A 22130-nucleotide genomic window follows, 5' to 3' on the forward strand; every position below is an offset into this window, starting at 1 on the left:
TGTATGTGTGCAACCTCATATTTATACATCAGTGATACAAGGAATGGTGAAAGGCAGCTATACAGTTTCTGGGGACTGAGATCAAATAAAATAAAAAATCAAATTTTTCAGATGCCACTTTGTTTAATTTAATCTTAAATATTCTTTAGGCGTGCCAATAATGTTGACCCCTATGCTTTTGAGAAAAAATCTATTACTCAGAAGTTTTTTTAAAAGAATATTTTTTAAATTATCCTGAAAGTAAGTAGTTTCTCCAAATGTTTGAGCAGACAATTTGCATCATTGGGTATATTGTTTGTCTTGCACAATAATTTTTGCTAATTTTCGTGAAGAGTGCCAGTAATTCCTGAGTTGAATGTATAAACTCTTCTTTGCAGACTGAACAGCTGTGACCTCACAGAGAAGTGCTGCAATATTGTGGCCTCAGCTCTCCAGTCATCAAACTCACCCCTGAGAGATCTGGACCTCAGCTACAATAACCTGGGAGATTCAGGAGTGAAGTTGCTCTGTGCTGGACTGATGAGTCCAGGCTATGAACTACATAGACTGGGGTGAGTAGTGCTGTGTACTGTGTGACTTTAAATAAATAGAATTTGTGATGATGTGTGTAAGAGTGTGAATTTTATCACCAGGTGGAAAACAACCTCACTAATTTTCAGAACCTGTAACCTGAATGTTTACGTGTGAATGCAAGTTAGCGTATAAGCACATTAACAGGGGTGTGCTCATATGAAATGATGGGCAGCAAGACATTGTACCCTGGAGAGACTATCTACTGCTGCCAGGCATTCGTTCAAGTGTTCTGTGACATCAAGACCTTCAATCATAGGAATCCAGGAATCTAAAAATAACAACTAATTAAGGCTTACCCCATCTGGGTGAAGAGACTAATCTAAATCTAAATATCCCAGGGCATGACCTCTGTATTATTTTATTGAATGACATTCAGATCCATCTGGTCACTGACTCTAACAGCGACCCCAGAGGAGCTGCACATCCTGCTAGTGAAACTAACAATATGCCCAGTGAGTAACCCAGTTAAGGTGTTACCTCAAAACTTTAAGTTACTGTCGTAACCCCAATTCTCTGAAATACAGAGTGGAGAGATCCACCTATGGGGAATGACAACCAGTCATGACTTGTGTAGAAGCATCCAATTGCACCAAGTGTGGCTCTGACAGACAGTAGCATGTCCAATGCGAAAGGAGGCTACTGCCCTCCTGGAAGAGCACATAGAACACTGCAGTGTTACTACTCTTCAGTGACCATATTCACTTCTCATGCGCGGCAAGCAGGGCAGTCTTGGTGGATCTCTCCACCAGGGTTAAAACAGTAACCTAAAGTTCTCTTTCATCATCTCGTGTTTGAGATCCACCTATGGGGAGATACGGACAACTCCCTGATTGCCTTATGCTCACAGCTGAGATGCTGTCAGTCCAGCAAGGGATACCTCCTCCCCTGAGAAGAGGGTGGTGTCTGGGACATCCCGTGTAGGGAAGTACTAAACACATTCCACTGCCCAAAGCTATAGCCAGGTCCCGGGAACAATGTGAAGTACTACAACCCATAGCAGATGAGGGGAGATGTGTTTGCCTCACACAGAGCTCACCCCCAGAACTGAATGGGGTACTGGCCTCCTGGTGACGTTCAGGCGGTAGAACCTAGCAAAAGTATATGGAGAAACCCAGGCTGCGGCTGAATAAATTTCCTGCAAGGATACCCCATGGAATATGGCCCACGATCCAGCCATGCCCCTCGTAGAATGAGCCCTCAGGCCCAAGGGGGGCATTATCCTCTTTGAATCATATGCCATAACAATAGCTTCTACAAGCCAATTGCGCTTGTAAGTCAAATTGCCTCCAGGGGACGTCTGGTTCGTGACGTCACAGCACAATGTTAAAATCCTATTGACTTTTTAAAAATCATTGATTGTAAAATATCTATAGCGATTAAAAATAAAAGATTTCTCGACGTTTTTTTGGGACCGTCATTCTCTGCCGTAGCATGTGCTTGGTTCTATTTATTTCAATCTCTGGAGGGAAAAATAACGGATTTATGTCGATTTATGATGTGTTGGTGGTTTTGAACTACACTAAAATCAAAGTCGCACGATATACGTCACAACCACGTGTGCTTGTAAGTCTACCCGCCAAGTGCGGTGCCTTGGCTGCCCCTAACTGCTGGTCTGGGATCAGATTTCCCTTCCCAGGTCCTAACTTTAACCATTAGTAGGAGAAGAAAATAACTGACTCTGGACCAGCAGATAGGGCCAATTGCACCCAACACCGGTGGCTAGCTAGCTATACCCACGACAAATGCGGTGTCACTGGTTAGCTTAATGCATTTTTTCAATGGTCAGGACAATAATGTTAAGAAGGGAGAAAATCATTCCAAATCCAACCATGTAAAGCAGGTCATATACAGCCAGAGTAGATTAGCAGGTCTGTTAGCGCCAGCATGAAAGATCGTTTATAATGTTTCGGTTAGCTAACGTTAACGTTAGGAATGGCTGGATCAGCAGGTAGCTAGCTAGCTGTCAAAGTCAGGTTTATTTGTCATTACATACCATATGCTGTACAGTACACGATGTAACGAAACTTCGTTTCGCAAGGCTTCGGTGTGACATAGACTTTCAGTCTGCTCACAGCACTTACAAAGGAATACACACATTGTGAAAATCAGAATCACAGTGCACTTACACAAGACAGGTGCAGTAGGCAATTAGGCAATTTCTAATAAATAGTTTTATTAAAACATAGTAAGTAGTAAATATATTGTCGGTAATTTATCGAAAACCACGCTGGCTAGCTATATTGCTGTTGTGTTGTGATGAAAATATATATGACGTTATATTCCATTTGAAATTACGTCTTAAATTAGTTATGTTAGGTTGTACTCTTTTATACGGTCTATGGTTGTACTTTATAGATCCCTGAAAGGAAATCCTGTTGTCATCACGACCGTACAATTATGATGTGAAATAAACAATATAACTTAATAGTAACAAATCTGTTATTTCCAGTAATTTTAAATTGAAATATGATATCAGTGACACTAGAAGTAGAAGGGCGCAAGCGTGTTCCAGCTGAGCCGTGACGATATAAGCTTGCGTCGTGAGCACAGTACCGGTATGTGTAGTTCCTAAGCGTACTAAGCGTACACAACGTTGTACCTTGTACTTCTCATGGGTCAATCGTGCTGCTGATATTATATTTCATGAGTCATATATGTCATGAGTACCTCATACCAATAGCTAACTGGTTCCCGACTTGTAACTAAAAATATCGCTTATTGAAAAGTGCCCCATTCATTTTCCCATTGACAAATCTGCGGGAAAACGAGGGGAGTGGCTTGGTGACGTTTTCACTTACAAGCTCTATGGGACAGCTGCTGCTTAGAGATGATTTCCCTTTGCAGGCAGGGGCCCTGGTGACTAAGAGCTGGTCGCTCTTTCTAAAAGCCTTAGTCTTTGCCATACACGCATGGAGAACACACATAGGACACAGCATATGCAGCCTATGCTCCTCTTCAGAGGAGAAAGGTGGTGGGTGAAAAGCAATAAGCTCCAACATCTCATGTGAAAGCAGGGAAGCTTTTAGGCATAAAGGCTGGATTGAGCTTAAGAAAAAGCCTATCCATTTTAGGGGAGAATATTGTGCACGAGAGATGCACTGAGAGCGTATGGAGGTCACTGACTCACTTAGCTAAGACTAATGCAAACAGCAACGCTGTCTGGAGAGACAACAATTTTAAATCTCATTTAGTTATATTTTATATTCAAACGGCCTTAGATATAGAGCCTCCAGCTCCAGTGATAAATCCCAAGGGGAAATGAGCTTTTTAGCAACTGGCAGAGAACAGTGAGGCCCCTTCATGAACCTGTGAATGAGGGGGTGCTGCCTCACTGCATACTGCATAGTCTTTGAAACCAACATGACAAGCAGTGATAGCTGCCAGGTAGATCTTATTGGTAGAAAAGGATTTCTCTTTATCCATAAGGTTCTATAAAAAGCACAGCATGTCAGTAACAGAGCACTGGTAAGGCTCTGACTGACGAGAGGCACACCATCTTTAAAACACCTGACACTTATTGTCGTAAAGTGACCTGGTAGAGGGCGCTCTCGTGCTCTAGATGGCTATAGCCACACGAGTGGGAAGCCCTAATGTGTTGAGGTTATGCCTCTCACGGGCCAAGCCCATAGAGCCACTTGCTCAGGGCAGGGTGTATTTGGTGTATTTCCCCATCCGCCTGAGACAGGAGGTCCGTGCGTAGCGGGAGCGTGCATGGCTGTACATAAAGGAGAGGGATAATCTCAGCCAGCCACGGTGATTTCTGCCACCTGCGTGCGATTAGGATCAGTGTGAAGCTCTGCTCTCACTCTGGCTGGAGTGGGAGAGATGAGAATGAGGGGGGAAAACGCCTCTGAAGTGATCTACAGCTGCATGGCCAAATTTCTGCCATAGCATTTCCACAGTCTGGGGATGTAGATGCCATTCCTCGTACAGTGGGTTTCCCCTTGACAGCAGATCCGCGCCTGCGTTCAATATATCTGAACATGGGTCACGCATAACCACAGAAAGTGACGGCTGCTCCAGATCAACAGTCTGTGGGCTAGACCATGGAGCTGGAGGGAGCGCATGCCACCTTGGTGATTGACATATGCTACCGCAGTCATTATTGCAGCGTACGAGCACATGATGTCAGACAGGGAAGAAAATATCTGAGAGCTGTCCATATAGTTAATAGCTCCAGATAATTGATGTGAGCTGAGCGCAGCTGGATTGGCTGCGTCCCATTCATCATGTGACCCCCCTGCGTGCCCACTCCAGAGAGGGATGTGTCTGTCCTCATGACTTTCCACATGAGAACGATCCTGAGAGGGGTTCCCTGAGTGTAAAAGTCTGTTTTCCCAGTGACTCAGAGTGTGTCACCGTGAGACGGCGATGGAGATCATTGCTGGAGGCTGTGGTGGAGGGATGAAATCCACCTCATGAAGCCCCTCATTCTTAACAGCCCCAGTGGCAAATCCTGAGAGGCTGACACCATCCGCCCCTGCATTCTGAGGCATGTGTGATACTGTACTCTCAAGCCCGGTGTGAACTGAGAGAGGTACAAGTCTGAGAGATTAAATGCAGTCCACTGATAGGTGAGCTCACAGCGAGACAGAGTTTAAATCCACTCCCAAGAATGTTACACTCCAGGATGGGGAGAGATTGCTCTTGGAACAGTTTACTCTGAAACTTAGAGACAACAGATGTGTATGAACTCAGTGTCCAGCACAACTCTTCCTTTCAAAAATCAGCCAGTCATCTAAATACGTCAGTATTCTGATCCTCATTAGTCTCAATGGAGCCAGACCCACCTCTACACAAATACAGAACACCCGTGGACTCAGGGAAAGGCCGAAGGGTAGCAAACACCACGATGGGCAAAGCGGAGAAATTTCATCTGAGGGGATAAATGCTTACGATTCATTGATGTGATCTAGGGATGTTAAGTTAATCGATTAACTGTTAATCATTAAGAAGAATGTTGATTGATTCATTTCTATAGATTAAACTGTTGAATTTCATTAAACCATTTCAATGAATAACCTAATGTTGGTGATTAGATTTTAAATTAAAGAGACATTTTTAAAATTTAAAATGATAAATTCATGGTTCCCTCGACTGGCAGCATTAGTGAAATGTTATTGGTCCATTCCTGGAACATCAGTGCCATCTGAGCACGTCTTCTCAGCTGCTGGTCTCACCTTCAGCAGGCTGCACACCAGACTGACCCCAAAGCACGTAGACATGCTCATATTCCTTAACAAAAATGCTTAAGTATTAAGTCAAGCCTATTAGTTTATTACAAAGTTAAGCATTAATAAGCACCATAAATAAGCAGCTTTAATAAGCAGCATTAATAAGCAGTATGAATAAGCAGCATTAATAAGCAGTATAAATCATTTGCATTAATAAGCAGAATTAATAAGAAATATCTTTTGTCACCATCACAGTGGCAGTTCAGCCAGCCCTTAGCGGTCCCTCCTCTCCTGAACAGATTTCTCAATCTGTGAATCTGTGTTTTTATGATTTTGCTTCTTGTAGTTTTGGCCTTAATACACAATCCTGTTTAAATGATTGTTTGAGCATGTCTTAATAAAACCTCTCTAATAGATACAGCTCATTAATTGGTAAGTCTGTTTTGAGTCATTCTTTTTATAGGCCAAGTAGAATATTTTAAGCTAATCAGTTTATCATTATTAATAAATGAATGGGTGCCGACAATTGATTAAAAGAATTGCACAAAATTTGCATCCCTAATTAAAACCATTTTCATTTTGAAATTATATTTCCTCAAATGTTTAACACTGAAATTAAAGATAGGAAGTAGAGAACCGTCCTTCTTTGGGACGTGGAATTAAGGATAATAAAAGTTTTGTTGGGTTTGTTCTTTGGGAATCACACGTATTGCCCCTTTTTGTAAGAGGCAATACATTTCTTCCTCTTAAACATGGGCAGCGCTCTCTTGGGTTTGAGAGTAAATGACTCTGTTGAAATGAGGAGTTTCACTTTGAACTGGAGTCTGTAGCACTTGGCTATTGTCTGTAGCCCTTGTCTGTAGTAGTGCTGCTGTGTCCTATGTGCTCTTCCAGGAGGGCGGAAGCCTCCTTTAGCATTGGACACGCGCCTGTCTGTCAGAGCCAGACTTGGTGCAATGATGAGACACTCTGCAGAGGTCATGGCTGGCTGTCATTCCCCATAGTTGGATTTTCAACACAAGATGATTAAAGAGAAGTTTATTTATGGCACCAATACAGTGATTGGTTCTTGCAGAGATGCACACCCTAGTCAGTGTATAAGTGTGCCATGTACTTTGCACGTAAATTGCTTGAGCTTCCCTTAAATGCTATCCAGAGAACATTTCCCACAATCCACACTATTATACATTTGACAAAATAAAGTCTGACCTGACTAGAACTCTAGTACCTACCACCATCACCAACAGACCCCCCTCCTACAATGACAGGGGTGCTGCATGGTAGTTATACCGCCCCTAAAGGCACAGGAGAACTAGCAGCCCATCTGGCAGTAAATAAGGGGCTTTGTATGACTGGTGTGCCCTTATGACTAAGTCTATCAGTTCTGTATATGTTGCATGTCAAACATCCCACAGCATTGCAAACTAACTGACTGACCACTCTGAAAGATGACAGCCACACTTTTGGAATAGGATAAGCCCAGAGTAAAGATCATAGAAAAGGTAGATGAGCCCTTAGCCCCAATTCTAAGAATTTTCAGAATAAGAAAAGGGGCCATTTGGGTCAGAATTACATCTGTAGAACTGTCAGAGTTCAGTCCAGCAGGACGTCTGATTCTCAGGTCCAAAGTGCTGCAGCTGGAGAGTGTAGCACAGACATCTTCCTCAGAGCATCATCAACTTTAAAATCCTCAATTTCACTCTTCATCACTGAACATTATCATTTATATCATTTACCATTCGTTTTATGTCTACCTAATATAATTATAATATAATATATGAACTCTTCTTTGCAGACTGAACAGCTGTAACCTCACAGAGAAGTCCTGTAATATTGTGGCCTCAGCTCTCCAGTCATCAGACTCACCCCTGAGAGATCTGGACCTCAGCTACAATAACCTGGGAGATTCAGGAGTGAAGCTGCTCTGTGCTGGACTGATGAGTCCAAACTGTAAACTGCGGAGACTGGGGTGAGTAGTGCTGTGTACTGTGTGACCTTAACAAAAAATAATTCCTGGAGTATGGTTGTGTATGTCTGAATGTTGTCACAAGGAAGAAAACAAATTTACTGATTGCATTTTCAAAGCCTGTAACCTCAATGATTGTGTGAATACGAGTTTGCAGATCAGCGTATTGACTGCGGTATGCTCATACAATACATTTCCAAAAGTGTGTGGACACCTGAACATCACACCCTTGTTGAACATCTCATTCCAAAACCATGGGCATTAATATGGAGTTGGACCCCCCTTTGCTTCTGTAACTGCCTCCACTCTTCTGGGAAGCCTTTCTAGTAGATTTTGGAACATGGCTGCGGAGATTTGCTTCCATTCAGCTGCAAGAGCATTAGTGAGGTTGGGTACTGATGTTGGGCATAAGGCTTCCTAATTCACTCAAAGGTGTTTGATGGAGTGGCACTCCAGAGAATGCATTTCCACTGCTCCAGAGTACAATGGTAGTGTGTTTTACACCACTTCAGCTGACGCTTGGCATTGCACATCATGATCTTAGGCTTGTGTACCGCTGCTTGGCCATGGAAACCCATTTCATGGAGCTCTTGACGAGCAGTTTTTGTTCTGATGTTGTTTCCAGAGGTAGTTTGGAACTCTGTAGTGAGTATTGCAACCATGGAAAGATGATTTTTGTATGTTGTTGCTCCCATACCTTTCCACTTATACCAGCTCTTACAGTTGACTGGAGCAGCTCTAGCAGGAAAGACATTTGATGAACTGACTTGCCTCAGCTGGAGACTTGAAAAGGTGTTGTACATCATTGTGAGTGAGCTTGAGCGTGGCTGGGTATATTAGGAACGTCTGGAGACCACGATCACAGGTTACTGCCAGCAGAGAAGAGAAGGCTCTGTGCCGCTGTACTGTGTAATCGCTGAAGTTTAGATAAAAACAAATTACTATCCTGTTAAACTTCACTGGTTATTTCCTGGCGGCTTGCGAAATATGCTGTTGATTCGTGTACCCCAGCAGATTAATAATCAATGTTCCAGGCCTGTCTGCAGTTTTTGATCAGCCGCCATAGAAACGGTGAGCCCTCATTACTTCTATAGTCCTGTCAGCCAGAGAGGGGAATCACTCTTTGAGGGAATTGGTAAGAAAACCAACCGGGTCGGATCCTTCAGAATTCTCTGGTTGGTTAACAATGCGAAGGTTGCACCATCTGCTCCTATCCTCCAGCTCCGCCTTGAGCTGATCCTGTTTGGCCTGGTGCAGCGAGGCAGCGGCTTCGGCTTGTTTAACTTTGGCTTGCAAACCGGCAAATTCAGCCTGTAGCTCTTTCATGCCGAGCGAATATTGATTGATATGGTAAAACATTGACCTGCGTAGTAAAATGTTTCAGGCCTGTCACACATTGCAGTCTTCATCCATCTCCATTTACCTGCTATGAACTTTAATGAAATCCATTCATTTACCCCACTCTCTTTCACACACTGACCTTTTGATGAAGGTGAGTTTTACTCCTTCATCACACACTGGTTTGTGCTGCAGGATTGTGGTGTTTCTGAAAGGACTGTGAATAAAATGACATTTTATTCTGCTGGTAGCACTGTCACCTCACAGCAATAAGGTCCTGGGTTTGAATCCCGGCCTGGGCCTTTCTGTGTGAAGTTTGCATGTTCTCCCGTGTTCATGTGGGTTTCCTCCCGGTACTCTGAGTGTGTGTGAATGGTGAGTGAATGTTGTGTGTGCCTTGTGATAGTTTGGCGACCTGTCCAGGGTATTCCTGCCTCTCGCCTTGTGACCCTGACCAGGATAGGCAGGTATAGATGATGAATGGATGGACTTCCACAAAGGAGAACGAGAGTCATGCAGTGACTGATTCCAACTTCAGACTCTAGTTCCTAGTGAAAGTAATTTCACCTACTGTGCTTTGGATGTGAATTCCTGCATGAACCTAGCACAGGCCTATGTTATTATGCGATTCACAGGACTTTCCGAAACATTTAGCCAATTTAAAAATGAATAGCCAATATGGGCATGTTTCTGTGCAATTCACTCAATTAGCATTTAGGGGTTAGCTCACAAATAAGTGGCACGAGGTTGACGACTGAATAATTTGCAATTAGCTGATGACAACAATATAATCGATAGGCAAATTTTTAAAAGTTTTTTTAAACACATTAATTAGTAGTGTGGGACAATTTCTTATGAATTTGTAGCTTTATCCATGCAGATGTACTTTAGTGGATCAAACAAGTTGTATAACAGCTAGCCAAAATCTTGATTTTACATTTCAGTTAGTCTAATTCGCAATTTGGCTGTTCTGAGCCATAGAAAGCTTCAAAACACTTGGCCAGGATAACCTAGAGATAAGACAGAGGATGAACTTGGGGGTAGCCATTGGAGGTGTGAATGTGTGTGTCTGTGTGTGTGTGTGGGTCTGCATATGTGTGTGTGTGTGTGTGTGTGTGTTTGTGTATGTGTCTGTGTGTCTGTGTGTGAGTGTGGGTCTGTATGTGTGTGTGCGTGTGTGTGTGAATGTGTGTGTCTGTCTGTGAGTGTGGGTCTGTATGTGTGTGTGTGTCTGTGTGTGTGTCTGTGTGTGAGTGTGGGTCTGTATGTGTGTGTGTGTATGTGAGTGTGGGTCTGCATGTGTGTGTGTGTGTGTGTGTGTGTGTGTGTATGTCAGAGGGGGTGTCCATTCCCCTCCCCCCTCCCCTCCCACTAGATAAAATATGTGGCTTTCTTGTAGTTAGCATTCTAGCATCTGGATCTGGTGTCTACATTTCATCTCTGGTTTTTAAAAATATTCTGCTGCCTTTTTGTTTTTATATTTTGGCCTTAGAACTTAGGCACATCCTTTGATTACTTTGGGACAAACATGCTGTGGTTTGGTATCTTCTTTCAATCATTCCTTGTGTGACTGTCCATGTCTATAACCTTTGTTAATTGTTTTAAGGTAGTTGAACCTTGTCTTTAGATTTGATATGTTTGATAAAAATTACCAAATTAAAATGAAATAAATATATTTTACATGTTGGATAAGTGAGGTGTTTTAGCTGTTGATGCACTGTGTTCAGTATTCAGAGTGCCAGATGCCAAACGAGGGTGTTAACGGTTAAAACGGCTGGGTTCAGAAAATTAAACATAGCTCACATAATCCTCACCTTGCTGAAAGGTTTTACGCTCTTTATCTTCTTAGTCAGTGCCTGTCCTAATTTTATGACCTGTAATTCTACTGAATGCCATGCCTTGCATAACTGCAGCGGGAGTGTTGATCTTATTTGCCTTGGCTATATTTGGAATTGTGTTGACTAACTGCATTTTGTCAGTTTCCTGCATCATACACTGTTCATCAAGCTAGCTGCACCAATGTCAAAACAATGTTGACCTCTCGAATTATCCACAAAGTTGTGATGAGTTTTTAAAGCCTAACATATGTTTGAATGAAGGAAATGACTGCGGTTTCTTTGCTTGAATTGAGACTGAACCTAGTTCACAACTCTTTTTTCATGCAAAAATATGAAAGGCAAATTAATTATGGAAAGTATAAAAAATATGTTTTATGATGTGGGTTAGTGTGCAATGAGCGATTGGGGGATGGGGAGGCTCCTTTCATTTTACTGACATTTATTGCCGTTAGCGCTGATAAGGGAACGAGTGGTGTTGTTGGCCAAAAAGGAGGCTGTTGCAGCCGTTGAGCTTGAATTTGTGACATGTTTGTAGCCCCTTTTTTAATAAATTGCAAATCTTTACTTTGTCCCCATTCTGTGGGCGCTGCTGCCCATACCACTAGGGGGCAGGAGGGAAATATACCTTTCAATGTCATTGTCACCTTTCAGGTGTAGGTGGGTGTATTATATCACATTCAGGTGTATGTCGGGTTTATTATGTCATCGCCAGATGTGCAGTGACATAGAGCTGTGGTTAGAAGATGAGTTTAACTGGATTCTCTGTCTCTATGTTTTGTTCACAGGGTCAAGGTAGAAAGAGCAGGGTCACCTGTACCCAGCTGTGTGTCTCTGAAGAGTGATGATTCAATGGGTGGTCCTCTCAATTTCAGAGGAGAGTTCCCAGGTGATCAAAGGTAATTAAATAGACTTAAATTGACTCTATTTAACCCCTTAACCCCAAGCATTTAAAAAGGCAATTTCCACATGGTTTGCAGTGCTCTTAAAGGTCCAGGAAACTAGATTTTTGTTATATTCCCCAGAAGTGACGACAGATTTTCTTCTTAATGCTTCTTTCACGTTTTTAACCGAATTAGAACCATTGAATTGTAATACACACGGTTAGATTATTGCAACCTGTCTGGCAGACATGGGCAGGTTGGGTGTGTATCCTGCGCTCATTAACATTCATACCTGTAAGACACGTCATACAGTATGTAAACCGTTTCTCATCGCTAGTTAGGTGAGAGCTGGTTAGAGCAGATTGTCCCATGCAGTACCCAACAAAACGAAAGAAAGCAACATAAACTAGGCGTTCCCATCATATAATTAAACCTGAAGATTATTCAACTTGTAATAGCATTGTAACACTGAGCTACTGTACACTAACATTACACTCTATAGCAGTCTCAAATTCTGGACATTACACCCACATAAAGACAGGCTTTGATTCCACATGTCTTAGCTTGAAAACGTTTTAATCGTCGCTAGCTAATGGTAGGCATCCTTACCGATCCAGCACGTTCTGCGAAAAGTTATTTTGTTCTGAGAAAATGGGTAATGCAAATACTAACTGCACTGGTTATTGTAATACTGGAGTGCCTGTGGGCTCCAGAATTAAAACCCATTTCTTGTGGGTCTCTTCATTTTTGGCAAAAGAAAAGAATGTATTGCTTTGTCCACATCCAGAGAAGGGGCAATGCTTAGGCATTTTCAATTTAGCTTGCCTAGCGTGCACAAAAGTGGCAAGAGCATTATTTACACATTACATGTAGAAAGAATTTCACTGGACTTAAGGGTTAGTTGCAGAACTAACACCCAATGAACCCTGCCCATTGCAAACCTGGCGTTTAGCCAAGGGAGAGAGCAAGCCAATTTCGGCACAGGCTTTTATTTGTTTTTTCTATTTTTGTTTTTTGCAATAATCATTTGAAAGTATTTCTGGGCCATTCATGAATGTAAACCAGTAATAAAATGACACATCAGCAAAGAATTCACATATTGTTGTGCAGATAACTAACAGCAGTGAAATGTTGCAATGGATTTTCCAAGACATCACAAAACCTCTCCAAATTGCACATTTTAGATAACGTTTTGAACAGGTTATCTACACTACAAAAGAAGTTTTCTGCTCTCAAAATCACATATTTTGAATTAATAACAGAGGTGAATCAGTTCTAACATGTTTTTGGGAGTTAATTTCTTACAGCAGTTAATATTATGCTGAATGTTGAAATACAAATGTTACATTAGCTGGAAGGAATTAGCAGAAATTATAAAAGAAAACGAATATTAGTTTGAGTTGAACTTGCTTTGCTGCTGCTGCCGTTACTCACTTTGCTGGATATTTCATCCATTAGGTGCTTTGCAAAAGAAAGAGACGGTCTGTATCTGTTGCTGCTGCAGTGGCTGATTGCAATGTCAGCTGCAAGTGTGTTGTTCACATTCCGAACATTCCACTAGTGTTAATTAATGGGACAATTTCTTGGTAAACATAAATACAATATGAATAAAAAATGTAAACAAAAATGGTAAATATCTCAAAAATATTTGCACTACTGACAAGAAAAGCACAAGCAACTAATTGAAGCTACAAGATGAAAAAGGTAGGTCTTGCTGAAAAACTGTAGGAGTAGCGTACAGGATGTTGACTTGATGTGGAATAAGAAGAAATAATGAGGAGAACACTAAATTCACTTCAGTAAACTTAAATGCCCACCAGTAGGGCTCTCACATGGTCTAGAGCACACTCTCCAAACCAATCGGAACTTTCTCAATATGGAAATTATTCCTCTAATTGAGATTTGCTTTTTCGAGCTCTTCAATTACGGTTATCACAGTGAAAAAAACATTTTATTTGATCCACCATAGTTATGAATTCATTTCATAGTACAATGCTAAGCTGTTTTGAGAGCGAGCTCGCTTCAGTCTGCATGCACTCTCTGCTTGTCAGCACAATCTGCATTACGCACAGGGAGTGGAGGCAGATACGCACTTAGGTTACTAGCAAATGGCTGGACCCACAGACAGCAATGATGGTTCATTTGACAGGTGACAGTCTTGTTTAATTCATTTTGTAACTTGATTGACTTAAAAGTAAACCTATGGCTGTTCAGATAACCAAATGCCTACTGAACAAAATACTCTACGTAAAGACAGCATCGGGTGGTCAGATATGCCGGCCAAGTTTTAGGTGGATGCTTAACAGATTGAGTTGAAAATGGCACCTGAGCTGGCTAACAGTCTTAGCTTGAATATGAGCAAGGGCATTTGGGATTACAGAAATTCTTACATTGACAAAAGAGCCATAAAGATGCAAGTATTGGATATACCAAAAGTGACTGCAGAGTAAGTACATTACATATGGAAATTAAAACTTTTTTCTGAATGATTGTTTTGGTGATCTGAGGTGCTGTTCTGAAAGCTTAAATGGAATACATTTTTTCATGCAAAAATATGAAAGGCAAATTAATTATGGAAAGTATAAAAAATATGTTTTATGATGTGGGTTAGTGTGCAATGAGCGATTGGGGGATGGGGAGGCTCCTTTCATTTTACTGACATTTATTGCCGTTAGCGCTGATAAGGGAACGAGTGGTGTTGTTGGCCAAAAAGGAGGCTGTTGCAGCCGTTGAGCTTGAATTTGTGACGTGTTTGTAGCCCCTTTTTTAATAAATTGCAAATCTTTACTTTGTCCCCATTCTGTGGGCGCTGCTGCCCATACCACTAGGGGGCAGGAGGGAAATATACCTTTCAATGTCATTGTCACCTTTCAGGTGTAGGTGGGTGTATTGTGTCACATTCAGGTGTATGTCGGGTTTATTATGTCATCGCCAGATGTGCAGTGACATAGAGCTGTGGTTAGAAGATGAGTTTAACTGGATTCTCTGTCTCTATGTTTTGTTCACAGGGTCAAGGTAGAAAGAGCAGGGTCACCTGTACCCAGCTGTGTGTCTCTGAAGAGTGATGATTCAATGGGTGGTCCTCTCAATTTCAGAGGAGAGTTCCCAGGTGATCAAAGGTAATTAAATAGACTTAAATTGACTCTATTTAACCCCTTAACCCCAAGCATTTAAAAAGGCAATTTCCACATGGTTTGCAGTGCTCTTAAAGGTCCAGGAAACTAGATTTTTGTTATATTCCCCAGAAGTGACGACAGATTTTCTTCTTAATGCTTCTTTCACGTTTTAACCGAATTAGAACCATTGAATTGTAATACACACGGTTAGATTATTGCAACCTGTCTGGCAGACATGGGCAGGTTGGGTGTGTATCCTGCGCTCATTAACATTCATACCTGTAAGACACGTCATACAGTATGTAAACCGTTTCTCATCGCTAGTTAGGTGAGAGCTGGTTAGAGCAGATTGTCCCATGCAGTACCCAACAAAACGAAAGAAAGCAACATAAACTAGGCGTTCCCATCATATAATTAAACCTGAAGATTATTCAACTTGTAATAGCATTGTAACACTGAGCTACTGTACACTAACATTACACTCTATAGCAGTCTCAAATTCTGGACATTACACCCACATAAAGACAGGCTTTGATTCCACATGTCTTAGCTTGAAAACGTTTTAATCGTCGCTAGCTAATGGTAGGCATCCTTACCGATCCAGCACGTTCTGCGAAAAGTTATTTTGTTCTGAGAAAATGGGTAATGCAAATACTAACTGCACTGGTTATTGTAATACTGGAGTGCCTGTGGGCTCCAGAATTAAAACCCATTTCTTGTGGGTCTCTTCATTTTTGGCAAAAGAAAAGAATGTATTGCTTTGTCCACATCCAGAGAAGGGGCAATGCTTAGGCATTTTCAATTTAGCTTGCTAGCGTGCACAAAAGTGGCAAGAGCATTATTTACACATTACATGTAGAAAGAATTTCACTGGACTTAAGGGTTAGTTGCAGAACTAACACCCAATGAACCCTGCCCATTGCAAACCTGGCGTTTAGCCAAGGGAGAGAGCAAGCCAATTTCGGCACAGGCTTTATTTGTTTTTTCTATTTTTGTTTTTTGCAATAATCATTTGAAAGTATTTCTGGGCCATTCATGAATGTAAACCAGTAATAAAATGACACATCAGCAAAGAATTCACATATTGTTGTGCAGATAACTAACAGCAGTGAAATGTTGCAATGGATTTTCCAAGACATCACAAAACCTCTCCAAATTGCACATTTTAGATAACGTTTTGAACAGGTTATCTACACTACAAAAGAAGTTTTCTGCTCTCAAAATCACATATTTTGAATTAATAACAGAGGTGAATCAGTTCTAACATGTTTTTGGGAGTTAATTTCTTACAGCAGTTAATATTATGCTGAATGTTGAAATACAAATGTTACATTAGCTGGAAGGAATTAGCAGAAATTATAAAGAAAACGAATATTAGTTTGAGTTGAACTTGCTTTGCTGCTGCTGCCGTTACTCACTTTGCTGGATATTTCATCCATTAGGTGCTTTGCAAAAGAAAGAGACGGTCTGTATCTGTTGCTGCTGCAGTGGCTGATTGCAATGTCAGCTGCAAGTGTGTTGTTCACATTCCGAACATTCCACTAGTGTTAATTAATGGGACAATTTCTTGGTAAACATAAATACAATATGAATAAAAAATGTAAACAAAAATGGTAAATATCTCAAAAATATTTGCACTACTGACAAGAAAAGCACAAGCAACTAATTGAAGCTACAAGATGAAAAAGGTAGGTCTTGCTGAAAAACTGTAGGAGTAGCGTACAGGATGTTGACTTGATGTGGAATAAGAAGAAATAATGAGGAGAACACTAAATTCACTTCAGTAAACTTAAATGCCCACCAGTAGGGCTCTCACACGGTCTAGAGCACACTCTCCAAACCAATCGGAACTTTCTCAATATGGAAATTATTCCTCTAATTGAGATTTGCTTTTTCGAGCTCTTCAATTACGGTTATCACAGTGAAAAAAACATTTTCTTCGATCCACCATAGTTATGAATTCATTTCATAGTACAATGCTAAGCTGTTTTGAGAGCGAGCTCGCTTCAGTCTGCATGCACTCTCTGCTTGTCAGCACAATCTGCATTACGCACAGGGAGTGGAGGCAGATACGCACTTAGGTTACTAGCAAATGGCTGGACCCACAGACAGCAATGATGGTTCATTTGACAGGTGACAGTCTTGTTTAATTCATTTTGTAATTTGATTGACTTAAAAGTAAACCTATGGCTGTTCAGATAACCAAATGCCTGCTGAAGAAAATAGTATATGTAAAGACAGCATCGGGTGGTCAGATATGCCGGCCAAGTTTCAGGTGGATGCTTGACAGATTGAGTTGAAAATGGCGCCTGAACTGACTAACAGTTTGAATATGAACATTATATATGTAAAAAAAATAATTTGCGATCAAATTTTTTATTGATTTTGATATAATCATTAGCATCAGCAATACATCATCAAAATGGTTTATGGTTTAAGTAGAGTAGAAAAAACACTTTTTTTTTTCTACTCCACATAGATCATAAACCCTTGAATATCAAAACGACTAAATGAAATCCATGAGAAATGTAAACGCTATAGTGCTTTTTATCCAGAAAAACCGCAGTTCACTTGTAGGCTATTTGTTTTCAGGCCAGTCTTGCCTGGTCCAATATGGCGGCGATGTTGACATACGATCTAAAGGCCAATGCGGTGGTTATGTCTATGGTTTCACACTACCATTGTGCTGCTTGAATCATGTATCGCTATGCGTTTGTGCGTTTAACGTTAATACGGTGTGCTCATATAAATCATGTTTAGAACTAGGTGTATTGGAATTTCGTGTTATCTGTATGCTGGAATTTAGATCATGTTTGAAATGTTGGTAACATTACAAACTTTAGATATTAATCAGAGGAGATCTTTCCGTGTGGTGCAGCATGCTTCCTGGTTGCATCATCACGCTGGGGCAAGAGGACGCGGCACAACTTCCTATAGGATTTTGTAGTTTGTTGTAGTTTTTAGTTGCCGCCAGTTTGATTGGGACGATCTATTATTCCCGGGGTTGTGTAGTTCATGGTAAATAATGTGATTTGTGGTGTACCTGAAGTATTTCAATGAAATGTATTGATTATCTAAATGTGTTAATTATTGATAGTATTTTTTATGGGTAATTTTAAGCTGTTGTAGAACTGCATTTAATTCTTGGTAATTGGGAGGGTCCAAGGGTGGAGAAGCTATTTAAGTGCAGCTACCACCATCATTTGTGGATGGTTGGTTGTTGGGTGCAGACTGGTCCGAGTCAGTGCGAAGTATTATTATAAATATTATTATTATTATTATCATTATTGAACCGTAAAAATATAGTTACTTTCTTTTTGTTTTGCAGGTCTTTTTGTTTGTTTATTTTTATTATTGTTTCACTTTTGTTCACTGTAAATACTGGCATCCTTTTCTCCACCTGTCTAGAAGATGACAAATCTTCCTTTTGCGTCTTCATTTTTGGTCGACATCATTGGTTTTACACCGCCATAAGGTCTGTCCTCCAACACTCCGGGCGAAACGTTTGCCTGCTTCTCCCTTTAGAGCCGGATGCAATGTGAGCGCGTTTTAGATGCTGTCATCGTTTTCAAGACACATGACCGATGAAATGCATCGTGATTCATTGAAATGCATGTTGGCATCATGCAAAGTCGCTGCGAAGGCCCCGCGAGGGGGCCGCCCCACACCAAACTGTGGAGTTTGCCCGCACTGCTATGGCTCCATTCAATATTGATAATACTTGAACTTTTACATCAGGTCCCAGTGATGATGACAGGGCTTGTCCTGATTCTCTGGGAGTGGTGCAAAGCACCCATCCCCCTACTGTGGAAAACTGCTCCTGGGAGAAAGCTACCTGTTTATGGCCGTCACTGATGATATACTGAACGTTGTGTTGTCCTCCGAGCAGAGCCCTATTACTGACAGGGACCCCTCCCCGGCCGTCACCCATGGTGCCTTTTCTGGTTAGCTATGATTGCAGCTCTCGCCCAGCCAAGGACGCGGGATGCGAGCCAGTCTCCTATCAGGGCTGCCACGCCCTGCTGAACTGCATTCCGGGCTGATAACACACCTCCTCTCTGCGGGTGCAAACGTTCTCCCCGAGCAGTGCTTTGTCAAACAATTGGTTACTTTCTAACACATGATGGAGCATAACAGACACAGCTTCTCCAGTATCCTGTGTAGCAGAAGCTGGATGGCGTGTAGTCTGGTTAGAAAGAAGTCCCCCCTTTGCCACCAACACCGTACCATCTGCCACCAAATTTTCAGCCCAGTCCCCATTATTAGAATTTATAGCCATAGAAATTGTGCTTGCTGCTGACCCTGTGACCCCTCCTCATGTAGCAGCATCAGACACCAAGTGCCTGTGTTCTCTGTGTGCTGCAGGATTGTAACAGGCAGATAAGTGTCTGATATGTTGCAAAAGTTAACATCTGAATTCATTTTTATACATGATCATATACAGAATCAACAAAGGGGAGTGTTGGACTGATACTCCTACTAGGGCTGGGAGGGGCTCTCCTTCGGGGACCAGACCAAACTTGGGGCCGGCATACAATTTCAGACAGGAGTCTGGCTTCCCTGGAGGAAAACATCTGATGGCCAGCTCTCCTTGTGAGTGGATAGCAAATTTATGAATTGCTTCCACTGAGGGGCAGCCATCTTCCTACCGTCCCGCTTCTGTCTTTACCCAGTTTTCCCCATATATCTCATTGTAACTTAATGCAGTCTCCCAGCCCATACCAGTATCAACCTACACCCTTGAATTTTTCCACACTAATACACCAGTAACATTTCTCATAACAACATTGCAACACGGGTGATGCACCATTTTGTTATGTTTCTAATAACCACATTTATGACAATAAGCAATACCACACATATCCTTGAGACACCGGAAAGATCCCCATCCAGTGTGATTGAAGTCGCGGTCCCACGTGCAACTGCACCCGTCGGCACTAGCGCATACTCTGATGTCTGGAATCAGTGTGTCTTCAACACGGAGACTCGCAACAACAAACAGGCTCCATAGGATGCCATAGGGTAGGCGGGGATTATTGTGCCCCATGTTGAGCCTCACCCTTGTATTTTCTCAAACGTGACAAATGAACCCACACTGGAATCCTAGAGGCTCGGGCCGCTGATGGTGTGGTCAACAGAACTGTGTATGGTCCGGTCCGGTTAGGTTCAAGTTAATTTTTTCTGGAAAGCTTTTACCAGAACCTGGTCCCCCGGATTCACCCGGCACTCTTCACCTTTCTCTTCTGCAGCGTCTGGCTCTGCCCTGGGATCCTGTGAAACACACTGTGACAGGAGCCTGCAGTAATCTGCTAACTTATCTCCCATAACATGCAACTCCCCCCCTGTGAGGCATAAATCCCCTGGAGTCCTCATGGGGCGGCCTGTCAGAACCTCAATGGGAGAAAGTTCATTAGGGTTAATTAGTCCTGCTCTCATGGAGAGAAGCACAGCTAGTAGCTGTGTCACCCAATCCTTCCCTCCAGTAGAAAACAATTGTTTAGTTAGTTTATTCTTCAGTGTTCGGTTGGCCCTATATAATCAATTTGCAACTGTGCAAAAACCTGGTTCAATCTTGGTTGTTTCATTTTAGTCTTAAGGGTGGGCCCTAGATTACATCGTGCACATGTGATACATCTCCGAACATATTTGTGACTGTTTACCCCTAGCTTAGGGTGCCACCAGGTTTGCCCCATCTGGTGTCGCATGCGCCTTACCCAATTATGTACCAAGGAATGATACACTTCTATCATGGACCCCATTAATGAATAAGGGTCCATGACTCTTTTTTGACTCTTTGATCTGACACAAAGTTTGCATGACATTGTTAAATGGTAAGATTACAAAACACAGGGCCAAGTCACTTGAAAGAATTGAGGAAATATTGGGTAGCATTGCTTTGGAATACATGTTATTTAATTTTGATGAGGCAAGATAGCCTATATTGTTTGTAGTACCGTAACTTGGCGTCATTTTGATATCAATACTTTTAATGGCAGGCCTGGATTTTGACAGTCTGAATGAATGAGTTATAGACGGTGTATGTCTTGTATGTGTGAGTAACTTGGCATTTTTGTACGTTGAAAATGTGTTTTTGATGAGATATATATACAACAAATACCATAAACAAAACAAAAATAAGTAAACAAAACCTAGTAGGCCCTACTTGTTGAAATAAGCTGCGCGTCTAGATGACCATTCAGCACACACAGAAAATATAAATTCTGGCCCAGGAGGACTTTTCCTCTGGCTTATATAGCCCAAGCCCCTCCCCTGGCAATCCTATTACAAAAAAATAAAGTTTCTTCCCTTTATCATTATTTTACATTTACATTTTTAGAACCAACAATAAATAATTACTATGCATAAACAAATGAATGTGAATAATGAATTGCCCATTACGGAAAACAAAAGCAAATGCATACATCCTCCCCCCTTGGGATTTCACACATGACGTGTCCTAAACACCCCCATGAAAAAGCCCTATGGTATAGGTCGCGCTTCCATGGAAGGCTTCCAGAAATACCGGCTGTATGTTTGGTTGGTGTTTGCTAACTTTTCATATAATGCAAAATAAAACAATGTTTAACATGAATGTTACATTTTACCTTCAATAATTTAACTTTTTCCCCCCACAAATTTACGACAAACAACGGTACCGCTACCAATTTCATTTAACATTTGCGGTCGTTTTTAAAAAAAAAGTATTTTAAATTCGCGGTAAAACGAACATTGTTTCTTTTCCGTTTTTGCCACATTTTCTCGTTCTCATTCATTTACAATTCACCTTCAGAACACACACAAACAAAGGTAAGTACATTTTCCCCTCCTTCCTTCACGTTACTTTATATGGTTGTTACGTTGCGCGCAATTAAAAAGAACATGCATTGGACCATGTGCGCATGCTTAAAACTGTAAACGTCCACAGGTCATGGTTTCACTCCATGACAATTGTCATCCCCAAGCCTCCTCCAATTTTCCATCCATAACCACTTCTCTGCTCGTGGTGCTAGATGCTGAAGCTGCTCTTACTCAAAAATGTCTTCTTTTGGTTTAATTTTGTTTGCTTACTTTTCCAGGGGCGACATAGCTCAGGAGGTAAGACCGATTGTCTGGCAGTCGGAGGGTTGCCGGTTCAAACCCCGCCCTGGGCATGTCGAAGTGTCCTTGAGCAAGGCACCTAACCCCTAACTGCTCTGGCGAATGAGAGGCATCAATTGTAAAGCGCTTTGGATAAAAGCGCTATA

General features: G+C 41.7%; 2 protein-coding genes across 2 annotated transcripts in view; both read left to right on the plus strand.

Annotated features, from left to right (window-relative positions):
- LOC135242418 (protein NLRC3-like) overlaps positions 1-1809 on the plus strand; it is a 14457-nt gene extending 12648 nt beyond the window's left edge. Inside the window, exon 5 of the mRNA XM_064313501.1 lies at positions 378-1809. Within this exon, the coding sequence (XP_064169571.1) occupies positions 378-555 (178 nt within the window). The 3' untranslated portion in view covers positions 556-1809. The remainder of the gene's footprint in view (positions 1-377) is intronic.
- The window catches only part of LOC135242400 (protein NLRC3-like), a 1894071-nt gene that overhangs the window by 917501 nt on the left and 954440 nt on the right, over positions 1-22130 (plus strand). The gene's annotated exons all lie outside the window — the stretch shown is intronic.

This window comes from Anguilla rostrata, chromosome 16, assembly GCF_018555375.3.
Source record: "Anguilla rostrata isolate EN2019 chromosome 16, ASM1855537v3, whole genome shotgun sequence".
Classification (NCBI taxonomy): domain Eukaryota; kingdom Metazoa; phylum Chordata; class Actinopteri; order Anguilliformes; family Anguillidae; genus Anguilla; species Anguilla rostrata.